The 17,239-nt window shown below is 42.1% G+C and overlaps 2 protein-coding genes and 1 non-coding gene across 4 annotated transcripts in view; 2 read left to right on the top strand and 1 right to left on the bottom strand.

Moving 5' to 3' along the window:
• Window positions 1–2,498, bottom strand: part of CASP9 (caspase 9, apoptosis-related cysteine peptidase) — a 25,515-nt gene extending 23,017 nt beyond the window's left edge. Inside the window, exon 1 of the mRNA XM_010850046.1 lies at window positions 2,430–2,498. The gene's annotated coding sequence lies outside the window, so the exon portion shown is untranslated. The remainder of the gene's footprint in view (window positions 1–2,429) is intronic.
• The window catches only part of DNAJC16 (DnaJ (Hsp40) homolog, subfamily C, member 16), a 37,021-nt gene continuing 21,595 nt past the window's right edge, over window positions 1,814–17,239 (top strand). The window contains exons 1-4 of one of the 2 annotated variants that reach the window (XM_010850048.1): window positions 1,814–2,148; window positions 4,330–4,514; window positions 8,904–8,970; window positions 10,270–10,609. In XM_010850048.1, coding sequence (XP_010848350.1) covers window positions 4,348–4,514; window positions 8,904–8,970; window positions 10,270–10,609 — 574 coding nt within the window. In that variant the 5' untranslated portion in view covers window positions 1,814–2,148; window positions 4,330–4,347. Of the gene's footprint in view, window positions 2,149–2,499; window positions 2,580–4,329; window positions 4,515–8,903; window positions 8,971–10,269; window positions 10,610–17,239 lie in introns of those variants that run through there. The other variant, XM_010850047.1, reaches the window with a different exon arrangement.
• On the top strand, window positions 16,565–16,636 carry TRNAE-UUC. The gene has a single exon. It is a non-coding gene; the product is annotated as a tRNA-Glu (tRNA).

Genomic DNA, 17,239 nt, shown 5'->3' with positions numbered 1-17,239 from the left:
GCTTCCGGGCTTCGGCCGCCGCGCCCCGCCTCTCCCCAGGACCTGCCCCCGCGTTGCGCCCCGCCCCCATTCGCCCACGCCCCCGGGGTCCAACCCCCCCCAGGACCCACCTCCGCGTCACTGCACCGCTCCCAGGCCCCGCCACCCCGCTACATCCAGGCTATTCAGCTTCGTCCCCGGCGCCCCACCCACCTCTAGAGCCCGAACCTCCCCAAGATACACCCCCGCGCCGTTGTCAGGGTTCTCTAGCCAGGATTCTCTAGCACTTCGCTTTCTGGTGGCGCAGTGGTAAAGAAACCGCCTGCCAATGCAGGGGACCCCTGTTCCATCCCTAGACTGGGAAGATCCCCTGGAGAAGGAAACGGCAACACACTCCAGCATTCTTGCCTGAAACATTCCATGGACAGAGGAGTCTGGTGGGCTACAGCCCATGGGGTCGCAAAGAGATAAAGAGGCACGCACCATTCATAAACTCTCGGGGCGGGGTGGGGGATGGTCATATTTCTACTAAGAATGTCGTGCCTGGAGCCTTGGTCTGTCCCGCCCAGTTCAACCCGCTCCAGGGCATCGTACCCCTCTAGCTCTGTCCCCTGTCCGCAGTGAAACTGAGTATCCTTTAGCATGCCGGGATCTCCTTGTTTACTGTTTACTGTTCCAAACTTGTCCGATCCAATCAAACCCACCGTACAGTCCTCCATTCCCTTCTTCCCTCCCACCCTAGCACCTCCCACAAAGGAAAAAACGAGCAGAAATCTTGTCCCCTGAATTACCAGTTTGTACGGCTCATTTCCTCATTTTAAAAATTGCTCATACGTCAACTATATTTCAATATTTTAAAAAACCTTCTCACAAACAACATAAAAATATGAAAAAAATCGCTGTTTGTTGAGCAATTGCTAAGTCCCAGCATTGTGCAAGCCATTTTACATTGTATTATCTAATTTCTGACTACAATCCTACAGGGAGATGAGATTCTTTTCCCCTGTTTTTCAGACATGGACGCTGGGGCTCTAGGAAGTGAAGTCACCATTCAAGATCACAGAGGTAGTAGTGGTAGAGGTTTAAATCCCAACCCAACTCAAAGTCCACTCGCAACTGGGAATCTACTTTAGAATATATTCTCTTGAGCAGCTAAACTTCAACCCCATTCACTCATTTATTCCAAGAATATTTACTGAGATCCTATCTATGCCAAGGTCTGTAGAGGCACGAAGAATTTAGAGGTGAACAAAAGAGACTTTAAAAGTCCTGCTTTTAGGTGCTTATATTCCAGTAGGAGGAGACAGGTGATAAACAGCATAAATAAATGAAAGATATAGTATGTTAGATCGTGATGAATGCAAAGGAAATAAAGTGTAAATAAGCAAGGCAGGAGAATATAAAATCTTTCTTTATATCCCCAAGGAATCTATGTCATTGGCTCACGGAAAGCTTATCACATTTACTTGTGCTTCTCCCCCATCGCCCTCCCCACCCAGCATCACCACACACATATCCTTTTCCCGTGGTTAGGACAGGATCTAGCACATTATCTAAAGTGGAAATCGCTTTTTGGGCAAGTCTCTACCCTTCTCTGGGCCTCAGTCTGCTCCATCAGGATACAGAGGAGTTGAACTAGAAACGATCCCTAAGGTCCCTTCCAACTCTGACGCTCTCGGAGTCTAAGAATAGGGTTAAAGAGACTGGGGAACAGCGATAGCTTCCCCACCCTAGCAACTGCTGCTAGACAAGGGCCATCTCCTGGTAGAGGTGGAAACTCCTCCCTGAATCGGGGAGGTCTTTTGGCATCCCATCATGCATCGCGACTTTGCCTCTCTAGGAGGCACGTTTCGGCCTCCTTGACCACCACCTTCCCTTTGGATCCCGCCGGAGAGCGCTCCTCGTTCCTATGGCAACCGTGCCAGGTCCACGCGCAGACGGCGGGTGGCAAGGGTCAAAACAGATTCACAGAGTAGAAGACCTCGACTTGTACTGTCCTCGCCTTTGGTGCACCGGGCCTTTAAGTATCACGTGACTACCCTCCGGCTCGTTCCTTCTCTTTTCCCCTCCCCAGGCCCCGGCGAGCGCTGGTGTGGACCGGAGGCTCCCGGCCCGGCGGACTAACTGGAGCACGGACGCTGCAGCCGGTTAGGCCGGTGCCCTTTCCCGGTAACTCCTTCCCGGCGTGACGCGCGGAGCCGCGGACGCGGCGGGGCCGGGCAGGCTCAGGGACCTCCAGTCAGTTCTTCCTCGTTCCGGGTCCCCGCTGGGCCCGGGGAGAACCCGGAGCCGATAGGGCCAGACCCAGGGCTCTCGGGGGCGGCGAGGGATGCGGCTGTCTCCTGGAGGGTTGCGACGTTCGGCGGGAGCTCGAGGCGGGGCTCAGACCTAAGCATGTCTCTGGGAGCGTCTGCCTGGTCCTGGGGATACTGCCCGAGGGCGATACCTACCTGTTGGGCAGGTTGTTTCCTCTCCTGAGGCTGGCACGGTCGAGCTGTCAGCAAAAGAACACAGCGCCCCGGCACTTGGGCTCTCTAAGTGGAGGCGACTGACACAGTTGAATAAGGCACTGGTTGCACTGCATGGTAGAAAAAATAATGGTAATAAATACCGCTTATTGGCTGCTGACCCCGTGCTCAGTAAATCCTTTACCGTTTAACTCCCATGTCGAGCCTTTCAAGGTGGTATTATTTTCACCCATTTTATGAAGGAGGACACTGAGGCTTAGCAAGTTTTAAGTTATGTGTCCAAGGTCATAAAGCGATGGAGGACAGATAGATCCCAATGTTAGTCTGATTCCAGAGTCTATGTGCTTAACTAATAGCTGCATCGCCTTCTCAGTTTTTAGGTTTTTTATGTGTATTTTGTACGACAGACTAGGTTATAGGTTGCCTTAACAAATAAGAAGCTTCTTTTTGTTTAAGGGTTTTATTCAGCGTGCTTTCAGTCCTAAACAGTGGCCATCAGATTAGTCTGGTGAAGACTCCGAGATAGCATTCAGACTCCCACTTGTCAGAATCCACAGTTAGAGCTTTGCCTCCCTTAAATAAGATATCACATTAGATGCTTGATCCTTAAGATGTTAGTGATTTGTGAGAACCCAAGATAAATATGGGGCTTCCCTGATGGCCCAGATGTTGAAGAATCTGCCTGCAATGCGGGAGACCTGGGTTCCATCACTTGGTTGAGAAGATCCCCTGGAGAATTCCATGGACTGTATAGTCCATGGAGTCACAGAGTTGGGACAGGACTGAGCAACTTTCACACACAAGATAAATATGACCTTTGAAAAATCATTGTGTGATATCACAAAGATCATGATCCTGGAGTGAAAATATGTCCGTGCAATGGAGCACTACCTTGTTAACTTGACAGGATTACTTCCAAAATCCACAGTGAATTCAGTCACTACCCTCAGCGGAGATGGAGCTTTAACATTTGAAGACCATACCTGGTCTACCATCTTTGCCATTAATGCCCCTCTGATGGCAAACTAAAACTCTTCTCACCACTTTTTTTCATCTGAGGTCTCCACTTATAATTACAGTATTGCTAGTGATTAAAGACAGCTTCCTGTTTTCCTGTTTGAATGGACATGGTGACAGTAGAATTGGGGCATGTGAAGTTGTAACTCCAGTTTTTTTTTTGTTTTTGTTTTTTTTATGTAACTCCAGTTTTATTTTAAGAGTATTTCACTTTCATCCTTGTACTTATTTAACTCCCAAGAACATCACAACTATCTTATTTTGTAGTTTTGCATATAGTAAATCTTACAATTTCATAAATTTATTTAGCAAGTGCTCAGTAAGGGATTCTCTAACCACATATTTTAGGTTTAAACTATTATTGTCAGACAACTTCCCCGTTGGTCCAGTGGTTAAGGCTCTATGTTTCCTTTGCATGGGGTGCAGGTTCCATCCCTGGTTAGGGAGCTAATCCTACATACTGTGTGATGTGGCCAAAGAAATTTTGTAAATAAATAAAGATTAAACTGTTACTGTCATAATATGTGAAATAGTGTGTTAGACATGTAGTTGCCTAGATTTCCCTATGTATGTTTTCTTGCATTTGCTTATTATTTCTTCATCTCATTTGTTTTCATTCTAATCCAAGGATTTTGGAGAGTTGCTATCTTATTGCTCGTCTCTTCGTCTGTAATAGTTCTTATTTGTGATATTCAAAAACAGTAGCAAGGGTGTTCATTTAAGAAGATGGGGTCAAACAGCTTGGTACTTTTCCTGCAAAATACCTTTGTTTTGTTTTTCATCTATACATCTTATACCTTTACATAAAAAATCAGACTGTCCAGATTTCTACCACTGAAACTTATTGCCTCTTCAATCATTTCAGCTCTGGAAAGGAAGAGAAATGGAAGTGAAAAAGTTGGGCATTTCCTGGCAATTCTTGATAGTTCTGGTTCTGATCCTGCAAATTCTGTCTGCGTTGGATTTTGACCCATACAGAGTCCTAGGGGTCAGCCGAACAGCCAGTCAGGCTGATATTAAAAAGGCTTATAAGAAGCTCGCCCGGGAATGGTATGTGAAACAAAGAAATAGAAGTTTAAAATAAGCTAAGCAGTTTTAGCAGGAGAATGAAGCCTAAATTATGGTTAGCTTTTATTTGTCTCTGTTTCTGTGTTCATTAAATATATATGTTTGTGTCACATATTTTATATGGGAGAACGTATATTCATGTTATTCTATAATTTTTTAGAATCCAAAGCCCAGTTACTATGAAACCCCTTTTAGGAATTCTTTGGCTTAAAGAATTGCCTTGATACTATTTGCTTATTTAATATTACAGTAAGTAGGAGGGAACTTTCATTAATAAATACATTTTAATATGTATATAAATTATATGTACATATATATAATCAACAATAGATAAGCTGCCCTTCCCATGATACGTTATTCATAAAGTAACTCTTCATGAGTATCATTGCTAAAGGGAACACTACCCAGTCCTATTCTCTAGATTAATTTCTAAGCTTAAAAAAATTTTTTTTATAGTAAAAGCTTTTTGCTCTCAATTTAAAGAGAATATTCAGGAACTGAGTACATTACTTAAAAAAATTATCATATAGAAAAGTCTTAATTTTTACCTGTAGATGTTGTGTATGCTAGGGAATATGCCAGTGTTTGTGATTTAGCAGAAAAGCAATGAATTTAAAGCTTATTTTGGACAAACATTATCAGTGCCGTGGACATGACAGAGTAGAAATGATGGATTATATAGTTGGAGGGGAGCCACAGGGGAAGGAAGGGACAGTGAAGACACAGGTGACAAAAGCTGGGTGAACCAACCGAGTAAAGAAAGTTAGGGATGGGAGCCATTGTCACGCACCAATTGCGTGCTAGGCTCCAGGTTCTATACTGTTTTATCTCATTTAAGCCTTATGATTACCCCCATGAGGGCAGTTATTGCTGTCCCTGTTTTTTGGGTGAGCAACTAGGCTCAGAGTTGGGAAGTCTGTATTACCTCTGGGTTCCGCAGGTTGACCTTCTGCACCAGCAGGTTTATTGCTGTTTTGTTCTTTAATCACTTGCCCATCTGGGCAGAAGTGAGAGTGAGTGGGTTAGTCTGGGTGGGTAGGAAGTTAACACAGCAGCAGAGCTGCCACGTGCAGATGACAACACAGGCTGTGCCTGACTCTGCCTGTTACCATTATTCTTCAGTGAGAAGTGCATCTTAGTATCCAGTTGGTGGTGATAAAGGTGAAACGTAGTTTAAAATATACTTTTGAATGTTTTGAATATCTAACCATTTTAGACCATATTCATATCATGAGATACCCAGAATTGGATACTAAAAATGAAGTCTCTGATTGTGCGTGGCCAGACTCCAGGGACTCCACAGCAAAGTCACTTTCTTTACTATATCATTTCAGTCTCCTGCCTCTTTGTATTTAAAGCAAAATACATAAATCTACGATTAAGTCATAAGGTAGCAACATTCTTTTTGATAGGGTATAGCCTTTAACAAAATTTTAAAAGCAAAAATGATAGCTTGGTTTTATGGATCCTATTAAAATGTATAGCTTTGACTTTTCTGTCTTCCAGAGCTGAAAAAGTTGTTACAATATTAATTAAATGAATCATATGCTTCACTTCCTTAATTAGATTCTCTTTAGGAGTATTATGTCACCATACATATAAACAAACTATCATCTAGTGAAAGTCTACAATTTTACTTTACCCTTATATTTTCACTGTACTAGTATTTTCTGCTTTTTAGGTTCTGGTAATACTTTATCATTGAAACTGTTTGTTTCATTTCATAGTAGTTTCATATCCAGTTGACCCTCAAACAACATAGGTTTGAACTGTGCAGTTCATCTGAGCCCCCATGTTGTTCAAGGGTCACTTGTACACTGAAAAATAGCAGTTTCCTTGTTTGACTTTTCAGAATGAGCTACTCCATGGGGAATGGTTAATTATTGAATTCGATTTGTAGTTTTCCTCTGCTGTTTTATCACTTAATAGTATTTCTTACCCTGCTCAGGGCTTCCCTGGTGGCTCAGTGGTAAAGAATCTTCCTGCAGTACAGGAGATGCAGGTTCTATCCCTGGGTCGGGAAGATCCCCTGGAGTAGGGGGGCTACCTACTCCAGTTTTCTTGCTTGCAGAATCACTTAGACGGAGGAGCCTGATGGGCTGTAATCTATGGGGCTGCAAAGAGTCAAACACAACTGAGCGATTAATGCTTACCCTGTTCAAGAGCTTTCTCTTTGCTTGGTGAAACCATTTTAAATTCCTTTTTAATCTCAGAAAAATGACATTTCTCTTCCAATAATTGTTTTATCATAAGTACTTTTCTTGTGTCACCTACATTGACAAAATAACTCCTCCAACCCCAAGAAAAAGGCATCATAAAATTTGATTTGAAGCAAATGGGTAAAACATGGTCAGTCCCCTAAACAGTAAATCGATTTGTCTGATACTTTATTATTTTTTTCTATCTTCGTTTTTATTCCCTTAAAGGTAGCACCATCGTTTTTATTCCCTATTGGTAGATGCCAAATGGATACCAAATACAAAATTTTCTTTGCTTTGAAATTTAAAAGTTGCATATTGTATTGTGGGCTTTCCTGGTGGCTCAGACAGTAAAGAATGTGCCTGCAATGCAGGAGATTGAGGTTCAGTCCCTGGGTCAGGAAGATCCCCTGGAGAAGGGAATGGCAACCCACTCCAGTATTCTTGTCTGGAGAATTCTGTGGACAGAGGAACCTGGCGGGCTACAGTCCATGGGGTCACAAAGAGTCAGACATGACTGAGTGACTAACACTTTCACTTTCATTATATTGTAGTCTTAAGTATTGCTTATACACTGAACATAGCATTGGATGGTGCTTTCCTAGAGATGAATTTATCCTTTTCTAAATGTTTTCAACTTTGCAGTATTTTCCCATAATCAGGAAAATATTCCTTATAAGCTGAAACTGTCTTGTGGTTTCCTGCCTGTCCTTGGGCCTTGGCTTTCTCTGTTTCAGGATCTGTGGTTTTAATCCAGCCCCCAATACTCTCTCTTCGGTTCAATCTCCTTAAAAGCCCCTTCTTCCCTTCTCTTCCCCTGCCTACCGAGTTCTGTATGTTAAATCCACATTTGTGCAATTGCATGATTTTTATCCTCTTAGCCTTTGGCCTAAGTTTGAATATTGAAAGCGCTTTTCTTTTTTCCTTTGGTCATCCGGAAACATATTTTGGAACCACCATCTTGTTTCCTTAAATCATTATTTTCATCACATTTAGCTGAGTTTTTTTCGCACTAATATTCATAACAGGATTAAATACTCAAGGGAGGAACAATGTTTAAATTCACCAGCCAACAATTTGAAGTTCCTTTATTTTTAGAGAAGTCAGAATATTATAATTCAAATATGTTCCTGCTAGAATAAGTTAGTCAGGTTGTAAATTTCTTTATTCAAATGTACTTGGTACTGTTTTTAGTAGTCATTTGCTTCCCAGTGGATTGTTTCTCTTTCCAGAACCTTTGCTAGAAGAAATTTACTAGAAGTTAGCAGTAGTGATTATTAAAAAAATAAGCTCTGAAATAGAATCTCTTAATAAAATGAACATTGAAAAATCAGTTGGTATAAAACACTAATTTAGATGTTAGAGAGTTCTAAGGAAGTAAAACCCGGCCCCTACTTTCCAAGACTTTAAAATCGCCAAAGCTGAAATTGGTAAATGTAAGAATATTACAGAATAATATATGACAGCAAGATAGATACAGTTAATTGCCAGCTGTGTATAATAGCAAATGTTAGTTCCAATATTAGTTGAAATCACTTTGCGTAAACTGTAGACTTTCCTCACATTTTTAAAACACGTGACCTTGAAATCATTATCCATTTGTAAATAAAAGGCAATGAAGCAGAATGGAATAACCAGGATAATATTGAAAATTAAAATGTTCTAATTTGAGCATCAGCAACAAGATACTGTTTGGAACATGGTTATTACTAAACAGATTCATGGAGTATCCTAAAAACTGCTTTGTCCACCTGAGTTGTCAGAAGAACCTACATTGATATCATTCTAACATTGGGATGAAATGCTGCCATCCTGGGAAACGAAGTTGGTTCTTACTAATAAGTGACCTCAGCCTTGGGCTCCAGCAGTGTTCAGGAGCAGCGTAAAGACAGATACACATTCCACTCTTCCTCAGTGAAAGCCTGGAACACTGTCTGGTGCTTTGAAAATGTGTCCGGCTAAAGCACTGTGGGAAGAAATGGCCTGTTTCACAGTTTCATTTACTGTAGTCATGTGAAGCGACTAATTGCTTCTCCCACTTATTTTTAAGGAACTGTTCTAGCAAAATGCCCTTCCATTTGCCTCTAATGTAGTGAACTCTGTGTACAAGGATGTTAATTAACCACGTATAAACATTAAATCCACCTTCATCACCTGCCCATTTGTGTTTCAGGCATCCTGACAAAAACAAAGATCCTGGAGCAGAAGACAAGTTCATTCAAATTAGCAAGGCTTACGAGGTATCGTGTCAAACTTTGTGATGCTTCTTTTGGCTTTTGTAAAATTTATCTTAGATAATCAGTTTTGTAAAGTCCTCTTGGAAAGGGTATGTTCCCTGTGCCCTTGACCCAGTCTAGGTAGTGGTAGAGACAGCATTTTTGACCACATCCAATTTGTTGAAACCAGTGCCTACACACTCTGCTCTTGGAGAAACTGCCCTATTTTAAAGGCTTTCATTGACATTTTAGAGTAACCTTGAGTGTCTACTTCCTTATGTTACATACTCAATTTGGCAGCACAGGAGATTCGGGTTTGATTCCTGGGTCGAGAAGATTCCCCTGGAAGAGGAAACAGCAACCCACTCCACTATTCTTGCCTGGAGAATCCCATGGACACAAGGAGCCTGGTGGCCTACAGTTCATGGGGTTGCAAAGAGTCGGACATGACTTAGTGACTGAGCACATATGCATACTAGAAACTTACATTAAAGAAACATAGACCAGTTTGCCTGTATTTATTAAAGTGACTCAAGGTTACAAATACATTTAAACACGAGGTTTTTAACAGTTTTCCAACGTATCAGCTTAAGTAAGTTGGTGTGGAATATGTAAGAAAGATAAATCCATGGCTTCCTGATTTGTGTTAAGTAATGTTCTTCAACAGAAAGTGCTTAGCTCATGGAATGATGCTTCATCCTAAAATAGGTTCTTGAATTAGACTTCAAAGTTATTTCTCAGTAAGAGTCAGCTAACATACAATCACAGAATTCAACCCTATGGCTACTTTTTGGTGTTCACAACTTTTCATGCATTTGTTTGAATGAATTATTCCAACTTAGATGATATGACTAAGTCAACATTCTCATGGCTGAGCCCTAATGGTCAAAGTTATGTTAAATTTAAGACTTCCCTGTCTATCCAGTGGTTAGGATTTCACACTCTCACTACCAAGTGCCTGAATTCAGTCTCTAGTCAGAGAACTGAGATCCAACAAGCCCCATGGCACAGCAAAAAAAAAAAAAAGTTTTCTGATTTATTGATGTGTTTAGTATTATGATAGTTCAGAATCTTTAAAGCCAAGATGAGCCTGAGTAGCTAGCTACACAGTTGAAGTATTTTGATCTTGAAATACTTAATTTTCCTATTAAGAGTTTTACAGTATGTTGAGTGACTGCATTTAAAATATCAAATTGTGTTTTGTATCTTTACATTTATTTTCTTCCTTTATCTTCAGAGGTGTTTACAGGAAAGTCCTTTGTGTGGCCCTTTTTTTGCTGTTTTGTTTTCTGGATTTCTTATTTTCTTCCCCTTTCTTTGTAGATTCTTTCCAATGAAGAAAAGAGATCACATTATGACCACTATGGAGATGCTGGGGAGAGCCAGGGCTACCAGAAGCAACAGCAGCAGCGAGAGTATCGCTTCCGCCACTTCCACGAGAATTTTTATTTCGACGAATCTTTTTTTCACTTCCCTTTTAATTCCGAACGGCGGGACTCAATTGATGAGAAGTATTTATTGCACTTTTCACACTATGTGAATGAAGTGGTTCCAGACAGCTTCAAGAAACCCTACCTCATTAAGATCACCTCAGACTGGTGCTTCAGCTGTATCCACATTGAGCCTGTCTGGAAAGAAGCAGTTCAAGAACTTGAAGGTTTGGGTAAGAGCATTTTATTCCTTGGAAGACATTTATATAAGAGAAGGTGACTTTTATGTCTCTTGAATTTCTTGGGATATTGGAGAGAAGTAACAGGTAGTGCGATTTCTCTTCAGAAATTCATGGTGACTGGGGTTTTCCGGGGACACATTTTCAGAGAGAAAATGGGTAAGCCACTTTCATTCTGCATTACTAACTTGAAGTCTGTATAGTCTCCTGACATCTAGTTGAGGGCCTAATATAGAGGAGAAACTTCAAAATTATTGGTTGAACAGAGCAGCCCTCAAGTACTAGTCTTCGTGGTGGTAGGTTATCCTTATGGTATTTGTGAGTTCACTCTGTATATTGATTTGCTAGGGGACCCATAACAAAATACCACAGACAGGGTGGCTGAAACAGCAGAAATTTATTTTCCCATAGTTCTCAAGGTTAAAAGTTCAAGATCGAGGTGTCAACAGGTGTGCTGTCCTGTGAAGCCTGTCTTATTGGCTTGCAGGTAGCCAGCTTCGTCTGTGTCTGTGTGTTTGGGTCTGGTATCTCATACTCTCCTTCTATGACCCTGTGGTTAGTCACTCGTCATGTCCAACTCTTTGCAACCTCATGGACTATAGCCCATCAGGCTCCTCTGTCCATGGGATTCTCCAGGCAAGAATACTGGAGTGGGTTACCATGCCCTCCTCCAGAGGATCTTCCCAACCCAGGGATGGAGCTCAGGTCTCCCTCAAACCCCGTTTTAACTCGGTTACCCCTTTAAAGGCCCCATCTCCAAACATAATCACATTCAGAAGTACTGGGGATTAGAGGGTCAACCTGTGCATTTTCAGGGCAAATAGCTCCGCCTATAACAAATAATATTCTAATTTTCATAGGTTACCACTCTCCATCACAGATTAGCCTTTCTTTTGTTCAGAGATATCACTTAGCTCCAGGAAAATTTTAGTTATCCGGGGAGGGTATTTACTTTAATAACATAAAAGCTGGAATTACTGAATTAAATGTGTGTCTGTTTTATAGGCATTAGCAGGCCTACTTATACTTATTTTTTTATTTTTGGCTGCACAATATGGCTTGTGGGATCTTAGTTTCCCAACCAGGGATAGAACCCACAATCCCTGTATTGGAAACCCAGAGTCTTAACTACTGAACCACCAGGGAAGGCCCAGGTCTTTTTTCTTTTTAACATGGGTTTATTTGGCTGTGTTGGATCTTAATCGCAGCTCTCGGGCTTTTCGTTGCAGCACGGAGGCTCCAGAGCATGGAAGCTCGGTAGTTGCCCTGCACAGTCTTAGTTGCTCTATGCCATTTGAGATCTTAGTTCCCTGACCTGTGTCCCCTGCATTGGAAGGCAGATTCTTAACCACCAGGGAAGTCACTGGCACAGTGATTCCCAGCCTTTTTGGCAAGAGGGACTGGTTTCATGGCAGACAATTTTCCCATAGACTGAGAGAGAAGAAGCGAGGATAGTTTCAGGATGATTCAAGGGCATTACATTTATTGTGCACTTTTGAGCTTGTTTTCCTGCAACTGGATGATCCCATCTGGGGGTGATGGGAGAGCAGTGGGGAGCGATTATAAATGCAGATGAAGCTTTGCTTGCTTGCTCACCCACTGCTCACCTCCTGCTGTGCGGCCTGGTTCCTAATAGGCCACAAATTGGTACCGGTTCATACCAGTCCACGGCCTGGGGATTGGGAACCCCTGCCCTAGCAGACCTATTCTTGAGTAACTAGAAAGGGACTAACAGCCAGAGGGGCTGAGAGGCCCGGGTTGCTCTGGAGAACATGCACCACTGAAAGTCACCAGTTCATTTATTCTGAAACAGAACATTTCAACCTGCTGTTCAGGGGCACTCAGGTGCTCAGATATGCCATAATGCTTTCCTGCAATGGAATCAAGAAGTTCTTAGAAGTTGAGGAACATGTGGTTTAGCACATGGTCTCACATGTGATGAGCAGCAGATTTTTGCTGTGGTGCCTGATGAATAAATGAGGGCCCCAGGTGAGCTGTCAGATTGGACAGCTTCTTCATCACACAACACAGTCACACTTTGTGCCATGCGGGGTGATGTGCTGGAAACCATTTAACCTCTTCAGTCCAGGAGCTGACCTTAAGATCCCAGAGCAGAACATAGACACTGGACCATTGCATAATTTAGAATGGTAATGCATGTACACCAAGGTCAGATCAGAGCCAACAGGTGAACTTACAGGACGTGAGACAGCATAGCATAGTGATCACTGTCATGACCACATGCCTTGGAGTCAGATGCACCAGTTTTCAGATCACAGATGTGTCATTTATAACACTTTGTATCCTTGGACAGATTACTTAGCCTCAGTTTCTTCAGCTCTAAATTGGAGTTATAATGTCAAACCAACAGGATTGTTATGAATATTAAATGAGAAAAGCATATATTAAGTGCCTGATACATATTGAATACTTAAAGGTCCATCTAGTCAAGGCTATGGTTTTTCCAGTAGTCATGTATGGATGTGAGAGTTGGACTATAAAGAAAGCTGAGCGCAGAAGAATTGATGCTTTTGAGCTGTGGTATTGGAGAAGACTCTTGAGAGTCCCTTGGACTGCAAGGAGATCCAACCAGTCTATCCTTAAGGAAATCAGTCCTGAGTGTTCATTGGAAGGACTGATGTTGAAGCTGAAACTCCAATATTTTGGCCACCTGATGCGAAGAGCTGACTCATTCGAAAAGACCATGATGTTGGGAAAGATTGAAGGCAGGAGGACAAGGGGATGACAGAGGATGAGATGGTTAGATGGCATCACCGGCTCAATGGACATGAATTTGGGTAAACTCCAGGAGTTGGTGATGGACAGGGAGTCCTGGCGTGTTGCGGTTCATGGGGTCGCAAAGAGTCAGACACGACTGAGCGACTGAACTGAACTGAATCAATGAGCTTTAGAGAATTTTTGATTAACTGAGTTTTCTGGTTTACCAGCGTTAAGTTTTTGAAAGCACCTATTTTGTAAATTCCTTTTAAAAAATCTTTTCTAAATGTTAGTTTTCTGTAGCTCACAGACTGTAAAGCACTGAATTTTACCTTATTTTTAGCTAACTCTTGAAAGATTATTAGAAGTTGTGTACTCAGTCACTTAATCATGTCCAGCTCTTCATGACCCCATGAACTGCAGCCCGCCAGGGTCCTCTACCCATGGGATTTTCCAGGCAAGAATACTGGAGTGGGGTGCCATTTCCTCCTCTAGGGGATCGTCCCAACCCTGGGATTGAACCTGTGTCTCTTGCATCTTCTGCATGGGCAGGCTCGGATTCTTTACGACTAGTGCTACCTGACCGGACAGGAAGTGGAGTAACACTCAGGCAAGAGGGAACAATGCAGGCAGGGAAGCAAAGAGCCAGCAGCGGGGGGTGACTGAGTGCAGATGAGAGGGGGGAAAGCAGGAGGAGCAACCTGGAAGTCAGGTGGTAAGAAGCCTTCAAGTCCAGGCCAAGGAAGCTGGCCTTTACTTTACAGTATGTAATAGAGCCAAGAATGGTCCTATCAGATCTGTGCTTTAGAAAGCTAGCTGTTCAAGCTGCATGAGGGACAAACTAAAGAAGGTGAGAATAGAGGCAGCAAGGTTACGAGTCCTGGCAAGGCAGTAACCATTGGCCTGAGCTCGGTCAGTAGGAACAGAGGGGGAACAGGTATCGGATATTTCAAGGGAAGGATCATAGAAGGACCTGGCACCCGGGGACCATTTGAATGTAAGAACTGAGGAAAAGAGAGGGGGACAAAGTGGACTCTGCATTCTCACTTGAGCTACTGGTGGGCAGAGGATACAGGGAAGAGTTGAATTGGGAGAAGTTGTTCTGAATAATGATTGTGGTTTGGACTACCAAGTGTGATGACATGACACTAATAATATAAGCATAATAATCAGTGAAATATTGTTGCTGAACCACAAAAAGACACTGGGATTCTTGGCCTCCAGAGAAGAATTCAGTCTGGCGCTAGAGACGAGGCTTGATTGCTCAGAGCTTTGTGTAATAAAGTTTTATTAAAGTATAAAGGAGATAGAGAAAGCTGACATAGGCATCAGAAGCAGGCAGAAGGAGTACCCCCTTGCTAGTGTTAGCAATGGAATTATATACTCTCTAATTAGTTATTACAGTGAATCAAAAGAATGTCTGAAGGTTCTAAGGACCTCACTAAACCTACTCCCATAATTTACATTTTAAGATAATAGGATTAGCCAGAAAGTTTTTTCCAGAGACTGTCCTCAGGTAGGATACATTACTGTTATATAATCCTAAGGAATGTAGAGGGACAAAAAAGTTTGTCCTTTCTTCCTCCTTGAGAATACCAGATCCCTCTCTCCTTGGGAACCCCTAGACTTCTTATCAACCTGCCTAGGAAATGACTGTCTCAATAGCTTGTGTTATTACTGTATGTCAAGCACTAATGTAAGTGTCAACTCATAAACAACTATTTGAGGAGAGTGCTGTCATCATCTCTCTTTTATAGAGATTTGGCTCATTTTGGTACCTCTTCCAAGGTCCCACAGTTGGTATATGGCAGAGCTGGGATTCAAACCCAGGGAGACTGGCTCTGTAATCCACGTGGTGACCATGATGCTCTACTGCTTTTCAGGATCCTTAAATCTGTAATGATTGAAGGTCTTGCCATCCTTTGGGATTGTTGTGCTCTATAATCCTAAATTAAGAAATTTTTAAATCATGAAATTAAAAAATGCTTGCTTCTTGGAAGGAAGGCTACAATAAACCTAGACAGCATATTAAAAAGCAAAGACATCACTTTGCCAACAAAGGCCCATATAGTCAAAAGCTATAGTTTTTCCAGTAGTCATGTATGGATGTGAGAGTTGAAACATAAAGAAGGCTGAGCACCAAAGAATTGATGCTTTTGAATTGTGTTACTGGAGAAAACTCCTGAGAGTCCTTTGGACAGCTTAGAGATCAAATGAGTCAGTCCTGAAGGAAATCAACCCTGAATATTCATTGAAGGCTTGATGGTAAAACTGAAGCTCCAATACTTTGGCCACCTGATGTGAAGAGCCAACTCATTTGAAAAGACCCTAATGTGGGGAAAGATTGAAGGCAAAAGAAAAAGAGGGTGGCACAGGATAAGATGGTTAGATACATCACTGACTCAATGGACATGAATTTGAGCAAACTTCAGGAGATAGTGGAAGACAGCATGCTGTAGTCCATGGGTCGCAAAGAGTCCAACATGACTTAGCAACTGAACAACAAATAATCCTAATAAGTCGGGACTCAAAATGACAAGGATGGAAGAAGATGGATTTGGATTCATAGAAGTAATGTTTAAGAGTATTTAATCTGTTCCTGCATGTCACCTCCCAAGTCCCCTAGAAAGCGGATTTTGACTAAATGTATTGGATCAGTTTAGTTTTCCTCTTTGGATCATTCAGATTCATTGCAGATCTTGGTTACAGTTGAGTTATACTGAGATGAGATCCTGACAATATCCATGGCCACTCCAAGCAAGGCAGTGTTATCCTTTAAGACAGTTACTGCAGAAAATGTTTCTATTCTGAGTTGACAGAAAAAGCAGACAGTCTTAAAGATTAACTGTGATCTAGGGAAGCCTGGACATTATCTCAAAATAACATAAAATGCCTGAATTGCAGTAAATGAAGGAAATGAAACAGTTCCACCCAGAGAAGAACTGTTGTAGCTATTGAGGTGGAACCTACAGTCATGCCGTTTGGTAATAACTAGTGTGCAAAGGCAGACCACGTTTATAGACAGCCGTGCTGTGGAGGGAGGCCCACAGATAGTCAGCTCTGCCCTTGACCTTGAGGATCTTACTCTTACTGGGAAGAGAAAACAGATACCCAGGAAATTCACAGCAGCCTCACACGTGCAAGTACAGAATAGTACAGTACTATAGGAGTAAGTAGAAAATGATAAGGAATTCATTCCATGTTCTCATTTAAGACATTTGTCTTGGGAATACCCTGGCAGTTCAGTGGTTAGGACTTGGCACTTTCACTGCCAAGGCCCAGGTTCAATCCCTGGCCAGGGAACTAAGTCCTGCAAGCCACATGGCACAGCCAAAAAAAAACTGTTTTCTTAATGGACCAAGTGCTATATTACACTAATAAGTCTTTTTGTTTGCTTGTTTTGTTTTTTAGCATTTTACTTATTTTGCATTGTGCTAAATACTGTGGATTGTCTTTATTCCCAGAGTAACCCAATGAAAGAGAGACTATGATTATGCCTGTTTCACAGATGAGGGAAGTGAGGCTCAGGAAGGTTAAGGAACAAGTGAGGTCACACTGTTCATAACCCACAGCGTTAAGGTATGGACCTTAACCACTTAGCCACTGTGCTGCACTGCTCAGAAATAACTAAAACCTAGTCCTCATACCCAGGAAGCGCACATAAGAGACAGACCTGAATCATCGAGGCATACACAGTGCCCCCTGGGAAGTGCCAACAGGTACCAGGGTATCAAGAAAATTGGTGTCTTGAAATCAGATGTCATTTTAGGGAAACCCAATTTGGATGATCATGCAGTATTTATCCACCATGAGACTTTTTATTTTAAAAGAATAATTTCTCTCTTTCAAGGAGTTATTCCTAAAAATAGCTAAGTGTGTGACAACTTCTTTTGTGTAGAAAAAGGG

Source organism: Bison bison, unplaced genomic scaffold (genome assembly GCF_000754665.1).
Source record: "Bison bison bison isolate TAMUID 2011002044 unplaced genomic scaffold, Bison_UMD1.0 scf7180017864289, whole genome shotgun sequence".
Classification (NCBI taxonomy): domain Eukaryota; kingdom Metazoa; phylum Chordata; class Mammalia; order Artiodactyla; family Bovidae; genus Bison; species Bison bison.
The sequence above is the reverse complement of the archived record's forward strand: the minus strand, read 5'-3'. Positions and strand labels throughout refer to the sequence as shown.